This window comes from Ovis canadensis, chromosome 9 (assembly GCF_042477335.2).
Source record: "Ovis canadensis isolate MfBH-ARS-UI-01 breed Bighorn chromosome 9, ARS-UI_OviCan_v2, whole genome shotgun sequence".
Lineage (NCBI taxonomy): Eukaryota > Metazoa > Chordata > Mammalia > Artiodactyla > Bovidae > Ovis > Ovis canadensis.
In genome coordinates, this window is record NC_091253.1 from 104,137,928 (window position 1) to 104,155,697 (window position 17,770).

At 45.3% G+C, this 17,770-nt stretch overlaps 1 protein-coding gene across 5 annotated transcripts in view; it reads right to left on the minus strand.

Moving 5' to 3' along the window:
* Window positions 1-903: 903 nt before the first annotated feature.
* The window catches only part of TAF2 (TATA-box binding protein associated factor 2), a 96,727-nt gene continuing 79,860 nt past the window's right edge, over window positions 904-17,770 (minus strand). For all 5 annotated transcript variants that reach the window (XM_069600749.1, XM_069600748.1, XM_069600750.1 and 2 more), the window contains one exon: window positions 904-2,618. In XM_069600749.1, coding sequence (XP_069456850.1) covers window positions 2,356-2,618 — 263 coding nt within the window. In that variant the 3' untranslated portion in view covers window positions 904-2,355. The remainder of the gene's footprint in view (window positions 2,619-17,770) is intronic.

Genomic DNA, 17,770 nt, shown 5'->3' on the forward strand with positions numbered 1-17,770 from the left:
CTAAGAACTGCCATAGCCAAATGAACAAATTAAAAACAAAACAAAAACCTACATAAAAACTATACAAAGATAAAAATTTCTGCAAGTATCAGTAATTTTAAAAACAAAGCTCTATACATGTAATACTGGCCACAGTAATTGCCTCTGGAGGTGAAGACTAAAGAAACTCACACTAGAAGTTTTATTATTTACATGTAGTTAACTATAAAAATGGAGAAGGCAATGGCACCCCACTCCAGTGCTCTTGCCTGGAAAATCCCATGGACGGAGGAGCCTGGTGGGTTGCAGTCCATGGGGTCGTGAAGAGTTGGACACGACTGAGTGACTTCACTTTCACTTTTCCCTTTCATGCACTGGAGAAGGAAATGGCGACCCACTCTAGTACTCTTGCCTGGAAAATCCCAGGGACGGGGGAGCCTGGTGGGCTGCCATCTATGGGGTCGCACAGAGTCCGACATGACTGAAGTGACTTAGCAGCAGCAGCAACTATAAATATGAATTTTCATCGTTTATATCTATCCACCAGATTAAAGAACAGAAAGCTCAGCATAAAAAGTGTGCCTCATGAGAAACATCCAACGTGGATAGCCAATTTAGAGAGACGCGCAGCAAACAGCTCCCAGCACCACGCTTGCTATGTAAGAGGCCACTAAATTACATTACTCATTGCTGACTTCATACCTCACATAGTTATTTTGAAATGTATCCTCCAATCATCTGAAAATACGTCTCTTCTGCCGAGAAAACTCTGTCCCCTCTGCCTACTGAAACCATTCTTCCCAACAGGGCCATCTCAAATCCTACCTATCCAAAAGCTCTCTTCAAACTTGTGAACAGGTGTATTATATACACACAGAAAGAGAAAGGCAACAGAAGCTATGAGAAAATACAACGGCAAAATGATCAATTTAAAAAGTTCTTTATTAAACAAGTATATTTTAAGTCCAACATTACCAAATCCCTTTGAAACATCTATTCTGGGAAGAAGTATTCAGTCACACTTTCTAAATGATAAGGGGAATGATTAAAATAGAACAGGTCTGAGCAACATTTTTAGGCAAACAATAAAGCACATGGTAAATTTGGAAATTAAAAAAACCACACAAACATACAAACTACTGAAGTAGGAAACCAAAATGTTTCGTATGTTTTTTAAATACTGCTGGTATACTCACACTGAGGGTCAAAATGTCTACATTTACGCTTATGAACAGCATATAACACCTTTTTAAGGTAGCATCGTTAGAGAAATAATTTTAGAATATGTAGTGGGTGTATTAATTGTGCACATTTGGTAAACATGTTCTACATATGAATGTATTCACTTATACTTAATGAAAAAAAGGAAGTTATAATTTAAACATCTTGATTTGAGAACCGTGGATTTGGTAGTTTTGTTAAATTCCAACAACATAATGACCAAATGTGCTATCAAAAAAGCCTTTTTTTTTTTAAGCTGCCTCTGAAAACTTCAGCACTGGTTTCTACAGTTAACAGATACACACAAAAGCACACAATAGAAGAGCCCTCTCGAAAGGGCTCCAGCATTCAGTAGTTCCAAATGGTGCTATACAATATTTCACTGGGAACAGTGGTTTTACCACAGGCTTGGCAGTAGCTTCTGTTTAAAACATAACTTTGTACCATCGTATCAATCAAAGGCTTTAAAACATAATTGACTTTGGCAGTACACACGGAGACCATGATGTGATGGGGGCTGCCCATGCATATGAGGCCCTGAGGAAGGGTCTGCTCTGTGTTGTGTGTTTCCAGGAAGAAACCGGATGAGGTGGTTTACTCAGGATGATAAAACACATTTTCCTAATTAGGTTTCAACTGTATAAATAATATAAATCAAATATTTAGAACTTGAGTCTCTACAAGAGGTGACTTTTTCTATCATCTTCCCAGCTGATGAAGGGCTGGTTCTGTATTCCGTTCTGCACGCAGGGAAAACAGTCCCCCGGCCCGTCTCAGTCTGCATGCCGTTCTATATGCAGGGGGAGTGGTCCCCTGGCCCGTCTCAGTCTGTATGCTGTTCCGTCTCAGTCTGTATGCTGTTCTATATGCAGGGGAAACGGTCCCCCTGCCCATCTCAGTCTGTATGCTGTTCTATATGCAGGGAAAACGGTCCCCGGCCCGTCTCAGTCTGTATGCTGTTCCGTCTCAGTCTGTATGCTGTTCCGTCTCAGTCTGTATGCTGTTCCGTCTCAGTTTGCATGCCGTTCTATATGCAGGGGGAGTGGTCCCCCTGCCCATCTTAGTCTGCATGCCGTTCTATATGCAGGGGGAGCGGTCCCCGGCCCGTCTCAGCCTGCACGCCGTTCTGCACGCAGAGGGGGCGGTCCCGGCGGCTCAGTCGGACAGGGACGGGGAGCGCGCGGGCCTGCCGCCGGCGGGGCTGGGGAAGGCGGGCGGCGCCCGGCCGCGCTCCCGGCCGTCCCGCCTGTGCTTGTGCTTGTGCTTGCGCTTGTGTTTCTTCTTCTTCTTCTTGTGCTCGTGGTGGTGGTGGTGGTGGTGCTCGCCGTGCTTGGAGGACGCGGGCTCCTTGCCGAACACCGACAGCGGAGCTGCTGCGGCCGGATGTGCGCTCATCTCCAGAGGCGGCTGCTCTTTACCTTCAAGGTGAGAAACACGCAAATGAATTCCTGTTGTAACAAGGAAAGGGAACTCAAAGGGAGCTGGTGGCAGGACAGAAAAGACGACGGGCTCCTCAGTGTTCATCGCGTCCATGGGAAAAACTAGGAATGGGAGAAGTATCCAACTGAGACATCCAATCAGTTACACAGACGTAACTTTTCAGCACTGTGAGAAGGCAATATTTCAATTCCTTGCAGTCTATACAAATTATGACATAGACCAGTGTGCTATCAAACCATCTCCTGGAAATTAACACTTAATAGTTTAAAGTACCATGAAGCAACATGACCAGACGTGTCTGTTACAGATTAAGATCGACACTGGTCGATGGAGACACAGCTCCGGAACCGCAGCTCTGCTCTGGGCTCGGGGCTGGGAAGGGCAGCTCTACAGGCAGGCGTGGTCCCCCTGCGCTCCGCAGACACAGGGCTGCTCACAAATCAGCCGCAAGCGAAGCTCTGCGGCAACCCTGCCTTCGGCCAGCCTAGTGGAGCCCTTCCCACCGACACTCGCTCACTGCGTCACTGTCATGTTTTCGTAGTTTTTACAATATTTCAAAATATTTCCATCAGTGAAAAGACTGACTTGCTGAGGGCTCAGATGGTGGTTAGCATTTTTTGACTGAGGTATGTACACTTTGAAAGATACAACCCCAGTGCACACTTAACAGACAACAGTATAATATAAACATAACTTTCAGATGAAATGGAAAACATTCAGCATGTATTTTACCCCTCCTAAAAATGGAGCAAATGTCTTTGAAGGTTCTTTCTGTTTCCAACGTTCTATGCATCCGGGGATCTATAATAGCGAGTAATGTACAGAATTTCCTGCTTCCTCCAGACGTGCAATCCTGGGGCCATACCCAGAGAATCCTCTCTCTGTGTGTTATCCTGGCTAATGGTACCACTTTACATGCAGCCAACTAAGAAAAGGGGCTTCCCTGGTAGCTCAGTGGTAAAGAATCTGCCCGCAATGCAGGAGATGCGGGTTTGATCCCTGGGTTGGGAACATCCCTTGGAGGAGGAAATGGCAACCACTCCAGGGACAGAGGAGCCTGGTGGGCTCCAGCCCATGGGGTCACAAGAGTAGGATGCGACTTAGCAACTAAATTACCGCCACCAGGAAAATAACGTGGAAGAATCATCTCAGGGCCTCTCCCTTGTAGACTAGTTGGCTACCGAGTCTCGTTTATCTTTACTTACCAGAATCTCTTAAATCTGCCCCTGTATCCTGTCTGTACTAACTCAGACCACCTCATCTCACTTGGATCAGAGTACTCACCTACTAACTGGTTTCTTCACCTGAAGTGTGTTACACTTGAATCCACACCTTACACAGCTGCAGAGCAGTGGTTCTAAACCAGGGGCAACCTTTCTCCCCAGGGGCTGTCTGACAACGTCTGGAGACACTCCGGTTGTCAGAATTGGAGTGGGACAGCCCCCAACTGCAGACAATTCTCAGGGCCCAAAATGTCAATAGAGCTGGGGTTCAGAGGCCCTGCTGTGCAGCTCTGCTCCTAAAAACCCTGACCGTGATTACTTGTTTAAGAACTCAGGTAGTTCTACTGACAGAACAAAATCCTTAAGACTTCAGTGCGGGAATTTCTGTGTGAACGTGTATATATATCCACTTTAATATGTATATACATATGTACACACACACATATATGTATTTACCCAAACTAGACCAAGTGTTTCACTAAAATGGACTCTAACGCAGGAGTTTCTTTTCTTTTTTAAAGCATAAATTCTCAGAGCTAATTTTGATCCAATTCAGCCCCAAGCCATGTTTTTTTTTAACCGAAAGCAGCATCGCCAGAGAATTTTTCTAAAGATCAACTTTTAGCACTAAGTTTACTGACAGTTTATAATCCGAATCTTGAATCTATCTTATCTTTCACCATTCCTTTCTATATGCTCTAGACTAGCCCTTTCACAGCTCTGTGTGTCTGTCTGTAAATGCTATCCCTAGGCTTGGAATGGCCTTCCCTTATTTCTGGCCTGACCTGCATGTTCGTGTAAAAAGCAGCAGGAACTACATGGGGACTGGGAGCGGTGGTGAACTGGCCCTGATCTCAGCTCTCCTGGAGTTTACAGACTGGCAAAGAGAAGCAAGCATCCCCGGGAGGACCAGCAGAAAGACAAGAGGCAGAATCAAACAGGCGCACAGCTGGAGACCTCAGTTAGCAGGGCAGCCAGAGCGAATCAGGGACGCACTGCTGCAAGGAAATCACATTTAAACTGCAATCTGAAGGAGGGGGAAGGAGAGGAAAAAACATGCAGGTTCCTCAGTGATTTAAAACAGCTCAAACATCATTTTGGAAGAAAATTTTCACCAAACTTCCCCAAAAGAATTAGCTTCTACAACATAATACAGATGAGGAAATTAAGACCCAGAGAAAGTAAGCAAGTTGCCCACGGTGGTGCTGGGAAATCTGAGCCACAAAACCTAACAGCCCGACGGCAGGGCCGAGCTCAGGGCCACTGCGCACACCCGCCTCTCTCTGGCCCCTCCCACGAGACGCAGCTCCTGGAGGGCGGGGCCTCACCGCTGTCTCTCAGGGCACCGTGCAGTATCCAGCATCCTCCACTTCCCCACACCTGCTCAATGAAGGAATTAGTCACAAATTCATGTAACTGTTGTGTTTCTTTTTAAACAGGATGTCAGGTGAACTCAGCTGACAAAATGCAATTTAAAGGCCACTGATTTTGAAGGGAGAGGAATAAGCTAAAACTATTAGTTCAGAAACAGGAACAAGCTGTTAAAGGCCGCTCATTAAGCTGGTGCTGGCGACTGTGCTCTCTTCGTGCCAGGTACTACTCCAGCATTTTGGGACAAGTGGATGGGCTTACATTCCTGTCCTCACAGATTATCCACACCCCGTACTACCACAAAATTACAGTTTTATATTCATGATGTTTTGAACGCTAACACTAACAGTAACACAAGAAAAGGAGAGAGATTATACACAGGAACTAGTTTGGGGACCTGGTATCTTTTGAAATAACTGGTGCCCAGAAAAAGAAAAAAATTTGAGAGATATCTGATTTACAGTTAAATATGCTACTATATACTTTTAATTTTCATTTCAAATGAACTACATAACTATATTCTCAATTCTACAAATATGGGAATACAAGTCCCTACCTAACAGAATACACATAGCCAAGTGACGGGGGAAGTAATAAAGCCTCACAGATTCCTTTAACCCCTATCCATTACTTAGCCAGGCTACATCAACAGACTGCAAAGCTTCCCAACTGGCAGTCTGCACTGCTTGGAGTCTGAGGTCCTTTTCTCCACCGAGAGACATTTTACCATCCAATCCTAACACCTGCCAAGCTACTTGGATTGCAGAAAAGCCACTGGTTATACCGGGAACCGCACTTCCCAGTGGAGGCGACTGCCAAGCGTACAAGCCAGAGTCTTCCTTTCCAGGGGACACTGTTAACCACTTCAAAAGTAAAGTCAATCTCCTGTTTGGAGGTCTTACAACCCGCATTCAAGATACACCGACTATAAATCTTACATTTCTTGCATATCAAAACTACCAGATATCATCTCGTACCAGGCAAAATGGCCATCATAAAAACATCCACCAACAATAAACGCGAGACAGGATGGGCACCGTGTGTGAACCCTCCTACCTTGCTGATGGGAACATAGACTGGCACAGTCACGATGGAAACAGTACGAAGGTTCTTTAAAAATCTGAAAATACAGCCCTCCCACTCCTGGGCACACACCCACGGGAAACGCGGTATGAGAGGCTGCCCCCATGGTCACTGCGGCGGCGTCCACAGCAGCCAAGACAATGGAAGAAGCTAAGTGTCCTGTTCCAGAGGAACACATCAAGATGTGACGCGCACACGCAATGGAGTGTGACTCAGCCATGGAAAGGAAGCCGTGAGGCCGTCTGCAGCAGCGTGGATGGACCTGCAGGCCATCACACTGAGTGAAGTCAGACAGACAGAGAAAGAGAAAGGCTGTATGATACAGCTTATTTGCAGAATCTAAAAGGGCTGATACAAAATGAACTTATTTACAAAGCAGAAATAGACTGGGAGACTTAGAGAACAAACTTCTGGCTGCTGGGGTGGGACAGCCGGGGACGCCGGGATGGAAGTCGATCCTGCTGGGTTTGAAGTAGACAGCTGACAAGGGTCTGCTTGGGCAGCGTGGGGAATTCTGCCAAACGCTGTGTGACAACCTGAACGGGAGAAGAAGTGAGAGAGAACAGATACACGTGTGCGTGTAAGTGAGCCACTCTGTGGACATGTGAGCCCTACAACACTGTTAATCAACTAGCCTCTAACACAAAATAAAAAGTTAAAAAAATTACACAAAGCCTGCGTTTCTCTTGATCAGCATAAAGTCTATTAAGAAGACAATGGATTAGCTAGGTCCAAGGATAAAGGAACCAGGGCTTCTAGGACAAATGGCCGATTGCAGGTCTGGACAGAATATTTACAAGATGAGCCTGAAACATCAGGTATAATAGTAGAAAGGAAGTTAAAAGTCTACTCAAAAATTTAAGAGTCAGCTTAAGGGTTTCCCACCAATCGAAGATGGAAAAATTTGAATTTGATAAAGATAATAACTTCTAATGACTAGAAGTGATTGATCACCACTGGAGGATGTTAGCCAATTTACTATTTTGAAACTGACTAAATACACAAAGAGAATCAAGTCTTTTTCTTTCCTTGGCTATATGAGCTATACCGATGGATAACAACAGACCACCCAGCTTCACAGAAATAATCAGCTTATAAATAAAAGCAGAAAGATGAATTAGAATGTCACAATCTTGCAATCCTTAATGAATTAATGGACTGATGCTTTGAATGTCTTAGTGGCTAATCTCATATAAAAAGTCAACTAGACACTGTACACTTCCAGATGGAAGAACATACCACCATCCATAAACCTGAATCCAATTAAGCTTCCAGATACAACTATAAATTTAAAGGAAATATAGAGGACTCTAATATTTTAATTATATCACAATTAGCAAAACACAGACTTGAAAACTAAAGATCAAAACCCTGGTGTTTACAACAAATACATATTGTAAAGGGGGGAAAAGACAAAAACAATGGACTGGAAACTTTTAATTTTAAAGATGTAAAGGATTTATCTGTCAATTGCTTATGTGGACAAGGATTCAAACAAATAAAGCACTAAAAATAATGGCATTTATGAGTGACTCAACTGAAATGTACACAGTGACCGAATATTTAATGATACAAAAACCTTTATATTTTAAAGTACAAGAATATTATGGCTATCAGTTGTGAAAGTCCTTATCTTTTACAGATACACACAGAATTATTTATCCATAAAATATGTGAGATTTGTTTCAAAATTATTGAGAAGGGTAGAAATGGGGTGGCTATAGATTAAATAAGGCTGATCATTTCTGTAGCTAAATAAAGGTTAGAGGAGGCTCTTTATACTAGTCTGACATTATACTAGTCTGACAACTTCACAGTTCTAATAAAATCACTTTTTAAAAAGAACAAGTTACAACAAATCAGCACTATCTGTAAAAATGTTAAATGCTCATATTTTTAATTTAGAAAGTTCATTCCTAGAAACATACCCTACAAATGTGCTAATGCATAAGTGCAAAGAAATATATACAAAAATATTCATTAGAATAGAACATCAGATAAAACCTAGTATTACTCTATCATCATACTAACCTTCAGCTCTTAAGTTTTCATTTATATAGACAATATTATTTTTTATTTGTTTAATTTTTTTCTGAATAATTTTTACCAGGTCTAATTGAACATGGTAAGAAAATACAACTTCTCTCTCATGTGAACCCATCTAACAGTCAGATTTGAGCTTACTTTCATACTAGCATCATGATGTAATAGTTACTCCACAGAATCACTACTGGAAAAAATGCGTCTATTATCGTCCCCATGACATGGACAGTAACACGCACAACTCCACATACCCATCATTTTAGGGGTTTGCAGGATGCCTCAGCACTTGTCCTCTCAAGGTCAGGCAACATTCATTTAAAAGCTGATGAAGCCCCTTTAAACTAAACCGCTGCTACTCACCCGAAACTAACAGAACACTGCAAGCTGCCTAAACTCCCACAGAAACCAGAAATTAAAACCAAAGTTAATGGCAGCACTTTAGTGACGCAAAACATGTCTCTACTGCAGATAGACTCTTCAGGAAAAGAAGACAAAAGCAATTCACAATACTGTAGTCTGCCCATTTCAAGTTACAGACGAAGAACACAACAGATGGTCAGCTTTGTTGTTCCATCTAACATAAAATCTTTCCTAGAGGCCTCAGCAGTTCACTGTGGATAAGGGTTAGCTGCAGTCAATTTAACAAATGCAAAGCAAACAAAAAAGGTATTTAAGACAAACCTAATGCAGAAGCTTTCCAGCCCATTTGATAAAAGTGCTAGAAACAGTGAGTAGCCTGCTAATTCCATTAAATTCATCACATTTGGTATCTGTTTACATTTAACACAAAACCTGCAGTTTCTGTTAGAAGTCTGAAGTCTGTTCTTCGGGCTCTTCAAATTTAAAAAAAAAGTGTAGAATTGTATCATAATTTAAAGAAAAAAATCCAAGTCTTTTTTTAGTTTCAGAAGAAAGAACTCTACCCTTTTTAGGGTTAGGGTTAAAAAAAAAAAAGGATTTCTGAACCAGGACAGTGCCTTTCTGACTGTTAGGTAACCAGCAATCCCTTCTCAGCACTGCAGGAGCTCTGCTCCTCCCTACCAGCAGAAACCCACCCCAGGGGTCCCCTCAGCCCCTCCTGCCACCCACCTCCCCTGCTCCCAGGGCAGCCCCAGGGAGGGAGAGGAGGGGAGGGGAGCCGGGGGAGAGGAGGGGAGAGGAGGGGAAGGGGCGTCAGGGAGGGGAGGGGAGAGGAAGGGAAGGGGTGCCAGGGGAGGGGAGGGGAAGGGGCACTGGGGGAGGGGAGAGGAGGGGAAGGGACACTGGGGGAGGGGAGGGGAGGGGAGAGGAGGGGAAGGGGCACTGGGGGAGGGGAGAGGAGGGGAAGGGACACTGGGGGAGGGGAGGGGAGGGGAGAGGAGGGGAAGGGGCACTGGGGGAGGGGAGAGGAGGGGAAGGGCGCTGGGGGAGGGGAGAGGAGGGGAAGGGCGCTGGGGGAGGGGAGAGGAGGGGAAGGGCGCTGGGGGAGGGGAGGGGAGGGGAGAGGAAGGGAAGGGGTGCCAGGGGAGGGGAGGGGAAGGGGCGCTGGGGGAGGGGAGGGGAGGGGAAGGGCGCTGGGGGAGGGGAGAGGAGGGGAAGGGCGCTGGGGGAGGGGAGGGGAGGGGAAGGGCGCTGGGGGAGGGGAGGGGAGGGGAGAGGAAGGGAAGGGGTGCCAGGGGAGGGGAGGGGAAGGGGCGCTGGGGGAGGGGAGAGGAGGGGAAGGGCGCTGGGGGAGGGGAGGGGACAGGAGGGGGCGCCGGGCCAAGGAGAGGCGTGCACAGTGCGCCCAGCCCCGCAGCCCTCCCCCGCAGCCCTCCTCCGCTTCCCTCCCCAGCTCGGGAGAAGGTCAAGTTAAATGACAATGGACACTCCTGCTGCTCCTCAGTTCTTACCCCAAATGGCAGAACTCACCAAACAGGCTCTACCCCTGCCCTAAAACATTCCCCCCGCAGGGATGGGGGAGCCTGGTGGGCTGCCATCTATGGGGTCGCACAGAGTCCAACACGACTGACATGACTTAGCACCAGCAGCAGCAGCAGCAGCCTGGGCAAGGAAAGGGAAACCAGCTTTGGGGGGAGGGGTTGGAGAGCACACCTTGACCTCTGCTCTCCTTGGCAGGGTCCATCCCTCCCAGATGATGTCTGCACACATCCCGGCTCTCAGCAGACATCTGGCGGGCCAGCCCTAGGGCGGGCAGCTCAGAAACAGCAAGCAGAGTCTTAAGCGCCAAAGCAGACTGCCCAGCGCAACACACAAGGGACCGCGGGAATGGAAAGCAAGTCCCAGCCTGAAGCGCGTCAGTTAACTCTTTTTCTAAGAGAAGCTGGAAATGTGAATATCTGTGATTTCATTTTTAGTCACCTACTTCAAAAAATTTTTGTAAGAATTCTATAGCCAAATAAAAGGTGCCTTAGTTGGATGAGCTTGAATAAGGCCCTGCAAACCCACCTGTGAACTTTTATCTAGCATCACCAGAGATTTAAGAGAGCTCCCAGGGCCCCTCACCACTACCAGGAGCCTCCCTGCCAGAGCCCCAGGCCACGGTGGCTGCCACAGCAGGAGGCCCCAGCGTCTGCTCCTCTCTCACTGCCCTCATCCTCTGGGTTGGGTTAGAGCTGTGCTGCTCACATAGCAAAATACAGAAGAGCTTTATGACCCGGATAATCACGATGGTGTAATCACTCACCTAAGCCTGGCATCCTGGAACGTGAAGTCAAGGGGGCCTTAGAAAGCATCACTACCAACAAAGCTAGCGGAGGTGATGAAATTCCAGTTGAGCTATTTCAAATCCTGAAAGATAATGCTGTGAAAGTGCTGCACGCAATATGACAGCAAATTTGGAAAACTCAGCAGTGGCCACAGGACTGGAAAAGGTCAGTTTTCATTCCAATCCCAAAGAAAGGCAATGCCAAAGAATGTTCAAACTACCGCACAATTGCACTCATCTCACACGCTAGTAAAGTAATGCTCAACATTCTCCAAGCCAGGCTTCATCAATACGTGAACCGTGAACTTCCTGATGTTCAAGCTGGTTTTAGAAAAGGCAGAGGACCAGAGATCAAATTGCCAAAATACATCGGATCATGGAAAAAGCAAGCGAGTTCTAGAAAAACATCTATTTCTGCTTTATTGACTATGCCAAAGCCTTTGACTGTGTGGATCACAATAAACTGTGGAAAATTCTGAAAGAGATGGGAACACCAGACCACCTGACCTGCCTCTTGAGAAACCTATATGCAGGTCAGGAAGCAACAGTTAGAATTGGACATGGAACAACAGATTGGTTCCAAATAGGAAAAGGAGTACGTCAAGGCTGTATATTATCACTCTGCTTATTTAACTTCTATGCAGAGTACATCATGAGAAACGCTCGACTGGAAGAAACACAAGCTGCAATCAAGATTGCCAGAAGAAATATCAGTAACCTCAGAGATGCAGATGACACCACCCTTATGGCAGAAACTGAAGAGGAACTAAAAAGCCTCTTGATGAAAGTGAAAGAGGAGAGTGAAAAAGTTGGCTTAAAGCTCAACATTCAGAAAACGAAGATCATGGCATCTGGTCCCATCACTTCATGGGAAATAGATGGGGAAACAATGGCAGACTTTATTTTTTGGGGCTCCAAAAATCACTGCAGATGGTGACTGCAGCCATGAAATCAAAAGACGCTTACTCCTTGGAAGAAAAGTTATGACCAACCTAGATAGCATATTCAAAAGCAGAGACATTACTTTGCCAACAAAAGTCCATCTAGTCAAGGCTATGGTTTTTCCTGTGGTCGTGTATGGATGTGAGAGTTGGATTGTGAAGAAAGCTGAGCGCCAAAGAATTGATGCTTTTGAACTGTGGTGCTGGAGAAGACCCTTGAGAGTCCCTTGGACTGCAAGGAGATCCACCCAGTCCATTCTGAAGGAGATCAACCCTGGGATTTCTTTGGAAGGACTGATGCTAAAGCTGAAGCTCCAGTACTTTGGCCACCTCATGTGAAGAGTTGACTCACTGGAAAAGACTCTGATGCTGGGAGGGATTGGGGGCAGGAGAAAGGGACGACAGAGGATGAGATGGCTGGATGGCATCACTGACTCGATGGATGTGAGTCTGAGTGAAGTCCGGGAGTTGGTGATGGACAGGGAGGCCTGGCGTGCTGTGATTCATGGGGTCGCAAAGAGTCGGACTCGACTGAGGAACTGAACTGAGTGCCCTTTCTCTTAGAAACACTGTTACACATAGTAGCTGGGTTCGATACTTCTATTCTTCTGTATAGTGTAAGTTAAAAAGGGTTTTCGTTGGCTAGTTTGGGAACGTTACCTATCAAATACAACATGTCTACCGGAAACCTGTTTTTAGAATTCCAAAGTAAAATACAAGTATGAGTTAAACTTTTGGAACGCTATCATTCGTAGTACCAATGTTTCCTAAACTCTGATAACGTCACTGATGAATTTTAAGACGTGCTCAGTGGTCACTGCCGCTTCGCTGGTGGCTCCGAGGGTGAAGAACGTGCCTGCACTGCAGGAGAGCCTGGTCTGACCCCTGGGTCAGGAAGAATCCCTGAAGGAGGGAACAACTACCGACTCCCTCACTCTTGCCTTAAGAATCCCACGGACAGAGGAGCCTGGCACGCTGCAGCCCATGGGGTCGCAAGGAATCGATCACGACTGAATGACTAACCGTTTCAGTGGCCAGAGCGCACAGCACAGATATATTTAAGGGAAACTTCAAAGGCAAATTAAAGAATATATTCAAAATCAAGTTTTACAGATCAGTCCATGTAGCACGCTGGTGACATAAGGGACCCAACCCTGAAGCCACCAGCGCCACAGTGTCAGCGCTCCCCTGCTCCTCACTACGATGCTCTTATTGCCTCTCCAGTCTTCCCATGTGATGCTACGAGAACTAAAAACTGTAAAGAGATTCCAAAAAAGGCAAAAAATGAAGCAATATGAAACAGTGATACAAAAGTACACTGGTGGACACAAAACAGCGTTAAGATCTGCTTCTATACATAGGCTAGTCTGCCATATCGCTAGGAAAAACCAAACAAACATGCTTGGATTTTTCACTAGAGTAAGAATTTATTAGACAGAATTTATTTTTCTAAAGGCATGGAAGGTAGGTGGAAGTGTCACTCTCCAATTATATCAGATTGAGGTTTGAAATGCCCTAAGCGTTATCATTTTAAATGATGTAGAAAAATTTTCATGTATGATAAAATCTTAATAAGTATAAGAAAGCAAAATTACTCTAAACCCCAAACAAAACCAGAGAATACAAAATTGGCAAGGGAGGGCTAAGCACTGTCAAGATTCATGTATTAAAGGTAAGTGCTAAAGTCTTCAGCTAACTTCCTTCTGAAATACACTCTGTGAGCAACTGTTTCAATAAATGACGACAGCATACACAGAGACACGGCTGCCAGCAGCCTGAGGCCTCAGAGAGCACACACACGCACGCACACACACACACACACAGACTTGGGCAACCAGCAGCCAAGGCCTCAGAGAGAGCGCGCGCGCGCGCAAACACACACACACACACACAGACTCGGGCAACCAGCAGCCGAGGCCTCAGAGAGCGCGCGCGCACACACACACACACACAGACATGGGCAACCAGCAGCTGAGGCACACACACACACACACACAGGCAACCAGCAGCTGAGGCCTCAGAGAGAGCGCACACACACACACACACACACACACACACACACACACACAGACTTGGGCAACCAGCAGCCGAGGCCTCAGAGCGTGCGCGCATGCACACACACACACACACACACACACAGACATGGGCAACCAGCAGCCGAGGCCTCAGAGAGAGCGCACACGCGCAGACACACACACACACACACACACACACACACACCCACAGGCAACCAGCAGCCGAGGCCTCAGAGAGCGCGCACACACACACACACGCACAGAGAGGCAGCCGCCAGCAGCCAGGGCCTGAGACCCCTGAGCTCTGCGGGGCCACTTCTGTTCAGTCTCCTACTCCTCCCAGCTGGCTCCTGAGCTCCTCAAGGCAATAAACAGTTCCTCTTCTGTTTACATGATTAAAAACATGGTTTATGTAAGCAAGATCCATCAGTTGGCATTGGGAAGCCTGACTAATGACTTTTGGAAAAACTATTTTTTTAAAAATGATTTTGCTTATGTATCTTGTTTTTACTCCCTGTCCCTCCAAAATCTGAAGGCTGAGTCTCTCTTCATCAGCATCACTTACTTACTCTATTTGGACGCCAACCTTCATCTTGTGAGAACAAGAACAGAGTAAACAGAAGACGATGTAAAACAGTCAAACTGGGGAACAATCGCATCGGGACGGAATTCTTTTGGAAACCTAAGTCCAATAAGTATGAAATAATTTAAAAGACAAAATATGTTAGTCTTCTAGGTATATATAGCATCAAGTCCTCATGACTGATCATGACTCATCAACTGTAAAAACTGTCATGGGGAGGGTGAGAGGAGAAATAAGTGGACTATTTTATAAAATTATAAAGGTATAGATTTGACAGTTTCTAGGGAAGCTAACATTTTTCAAACTAGAATATTCTCTGAAAGAGCACTGCGAGGAAGGAGTAAAATGTTACATCATAGGTATCTTTAAACAGCCTAAGGCAGTGCTGGAGCGACAAGCGGCCTAGAGGAGATACCCCACGTCCAAGGTCAGAGACACCCCAGTAAGACGGCAGGCACTGAGAGATGGCATCAGAGGGCAGACAGACAGAAACCACAGTCATAGACAACTAGCCAATCTGATCACACAGACCACAGCTTGTCTAACTCAATGAAACCATGAGCCATGCCCTGTAGGGCCACCCAAGACGGGGGGGTCATGGTGGAGAGGTCTGACAGAATGTGGTCCACGGAGAAGGGAATGGCAAGCCACTTCAGTATTCCTGCCTGAGAAGCCCATGAACAGTATGAAAAGGCAAAAAGATAGGACCCTGAAAGATGAACTCCTCAGGTCAGGAGCCCAATATGCTACTGGAGATCAGTGGAGAAATAGCTCCAGAAAGAATGAAGGGATGGAGTCAAAGCAAAAACAATACCCAGCTGTGGATGTGACTGGTGATAGAAGAAAGATCAGATGCTGTAAAGAGCAATATTCCATAGGAATCTAGAATGTCAGGTCCATGAATCAAGGCATATTGGAAGTGGTCAAACAGGAGATGCCAAGAGTGAACGTCGACATTCTAGGAATCACCGAACTAAAATGGACTGGAATGGGTGAATTTAACTCAGGTGACCATTATAACTACTATGGTGGGCAAGAATCCCTAAGAAGAAATGGAGTAGCCCGCATAGTCAACAAAACAGTCCAAAATGCAGTGAAGTGAAGTGAAGTCGCTCACTCGTGCCCGACTCTTTGTGACCCATGGATAGTAGCCTGCACCAAGCTCCTCCATCCATGGAATTTTCAAGGCAAGAAGTACTGGAGTGGGTTGCCATTTCCTTCTCCAGTACTTCTCCAAAATGCAGTACTTGGATGCAATCTCAAAAATGACAGAATGATCTCTGTGCGTTTCTAAGGCAAACCATTCAATATCACAGTGATCCAAGACTATACCCGGAACAGTACCTTTGAAGAAGCTGAAGTTGGATGGTTTTATGAAGACCTACAATACCTTTTAGAACTAACACTCAAAATAGATATCCTTTTCATTATAAGGGACTGGAATGCAAAAGTACGAAGTCAAGAAACACCTGGAGTAACAGGCAAATTTGGCCTTGGAGTACAGAATGAAGCAGGGCAAAGGCTCACAGCATTAAGCTAAGAGAATGCACTGGTCATAGCAAACACCCTCTTCCAACAACACAACAGAAGGCTCTACACATGGACATCACCAGATGGTCAACACCGAAATCAGATAGATTATACTCTTTGTAGCCAAATATGGAGAAGCTCTATACAGTCAGCAAAAACAAGACTGGGAGCTGACTGTGGCTCAGATCATGAATTCCTTATTGCCAAATTCAGACTTAAATTGAAGAAAGTGGAGATCTAGACCATTCAGGTATGACCTAAATCAAATCCCTAATGATTATACAGTGGAAGTGAGAAATAGATTTAAGGGACTGGATCTGATAGACAGAGTGCCTGATGAAGTATGGACATAGGTTCATGACACTGTACACAAGAGAGGGATCCAGACCATCCCCATGGAAAAGAAAGGCAAAAAAGCAAAATGGCTGTCTAAGGAAGCCTTACAAATAGCTGTGAAAAGAAGGGAAGCGAAAAGCAAAGGAGAAAAGGAAAGATATATCCATTTGAATGCAGAGTTCCAAAGAATAGCAAGGAGAGATAAGAAAGACTTCCTCAGTGATCAATGCAAACAAATAGAGGAAAAAAACAGGATGAGAAAGACTTAAGAGATACCAAGGGAACATTTCAAGCAAAGATGGGCTTGATAAAGGACAGAAATGGTTTGGACCTAACAGAAGCAGAAGACATTAAGAAGAGGTGGCAAGAATATACAGAAGAACTGTACAAAAAAGATCTTCATGACACAGATAATCACGATGGTGTGATTACTCACTTAGAGCCAGACAACTGGAATGTGAAGTCAAGCGGGCCTTAGGAAGCATCACAATGGACAAAGCTAGTAGAGGTGGTGGAATTCCAGTTGAGCTATTTCAAATCCTAAAAGATGATGCTGTGACACTCAATATGCCAGCAAATTTGGAAAACTCAGCAGTGGCCACAGTATAAAAGGTCAGTTTTCATTCCAACCCCAAAGAAAGGCAATGCCAAAGAACGCTCGAACTACCGCACAATTGCACTCATCTCACATGCTAGTAAAGTAATGCTCAACATTCTCCAAGCCAGGCTTCAGCAATATGTGAACTGTGAGCTTCCAGATGTTCGAGCTGGATTTAGAAAAGGCAGAGGAACCAGAGATCAAATTGCCAACATCCACTGGATCATCAAAAAAGCAAGAGAGTTCCAGAAAAACATCTATTTCTGCTTTATATAGCCAATAAAGGCTATGCCAAAGCCTTTGCGTGGATCACAACAAACTGTGGAAAATTCTGAAACAGATGGGAATACCAGGACACCTGACCTGCCTCTTGAGAATCTATATGCAGGTCAGGAATCAACAGTTAGAACTGGACATGGAACAACGGACTGGTCCCAAATAGGAAAAGGAGTACATCAAGGCTGTATATTGTCACTCTGCTTATTTAACTTCTATGCAGAGTACATCATGAGAAATCCTGGGCTGGATGAAGCACAAGCTGGAATCAAGACTGCCGGGAGAAATATCAGTAACCTCAGATATGCAGATGACACCACCCTTATGGTAAAAGTGAAGAAGAACTAAAGAACTTCTTGATGAAAGTGAAAGAGGAGAGTGAAAAAGTTGGCTTAACGGTCAACATTCAGAAAACTAAGATCATGGCATCTGGTCCCATCACTTC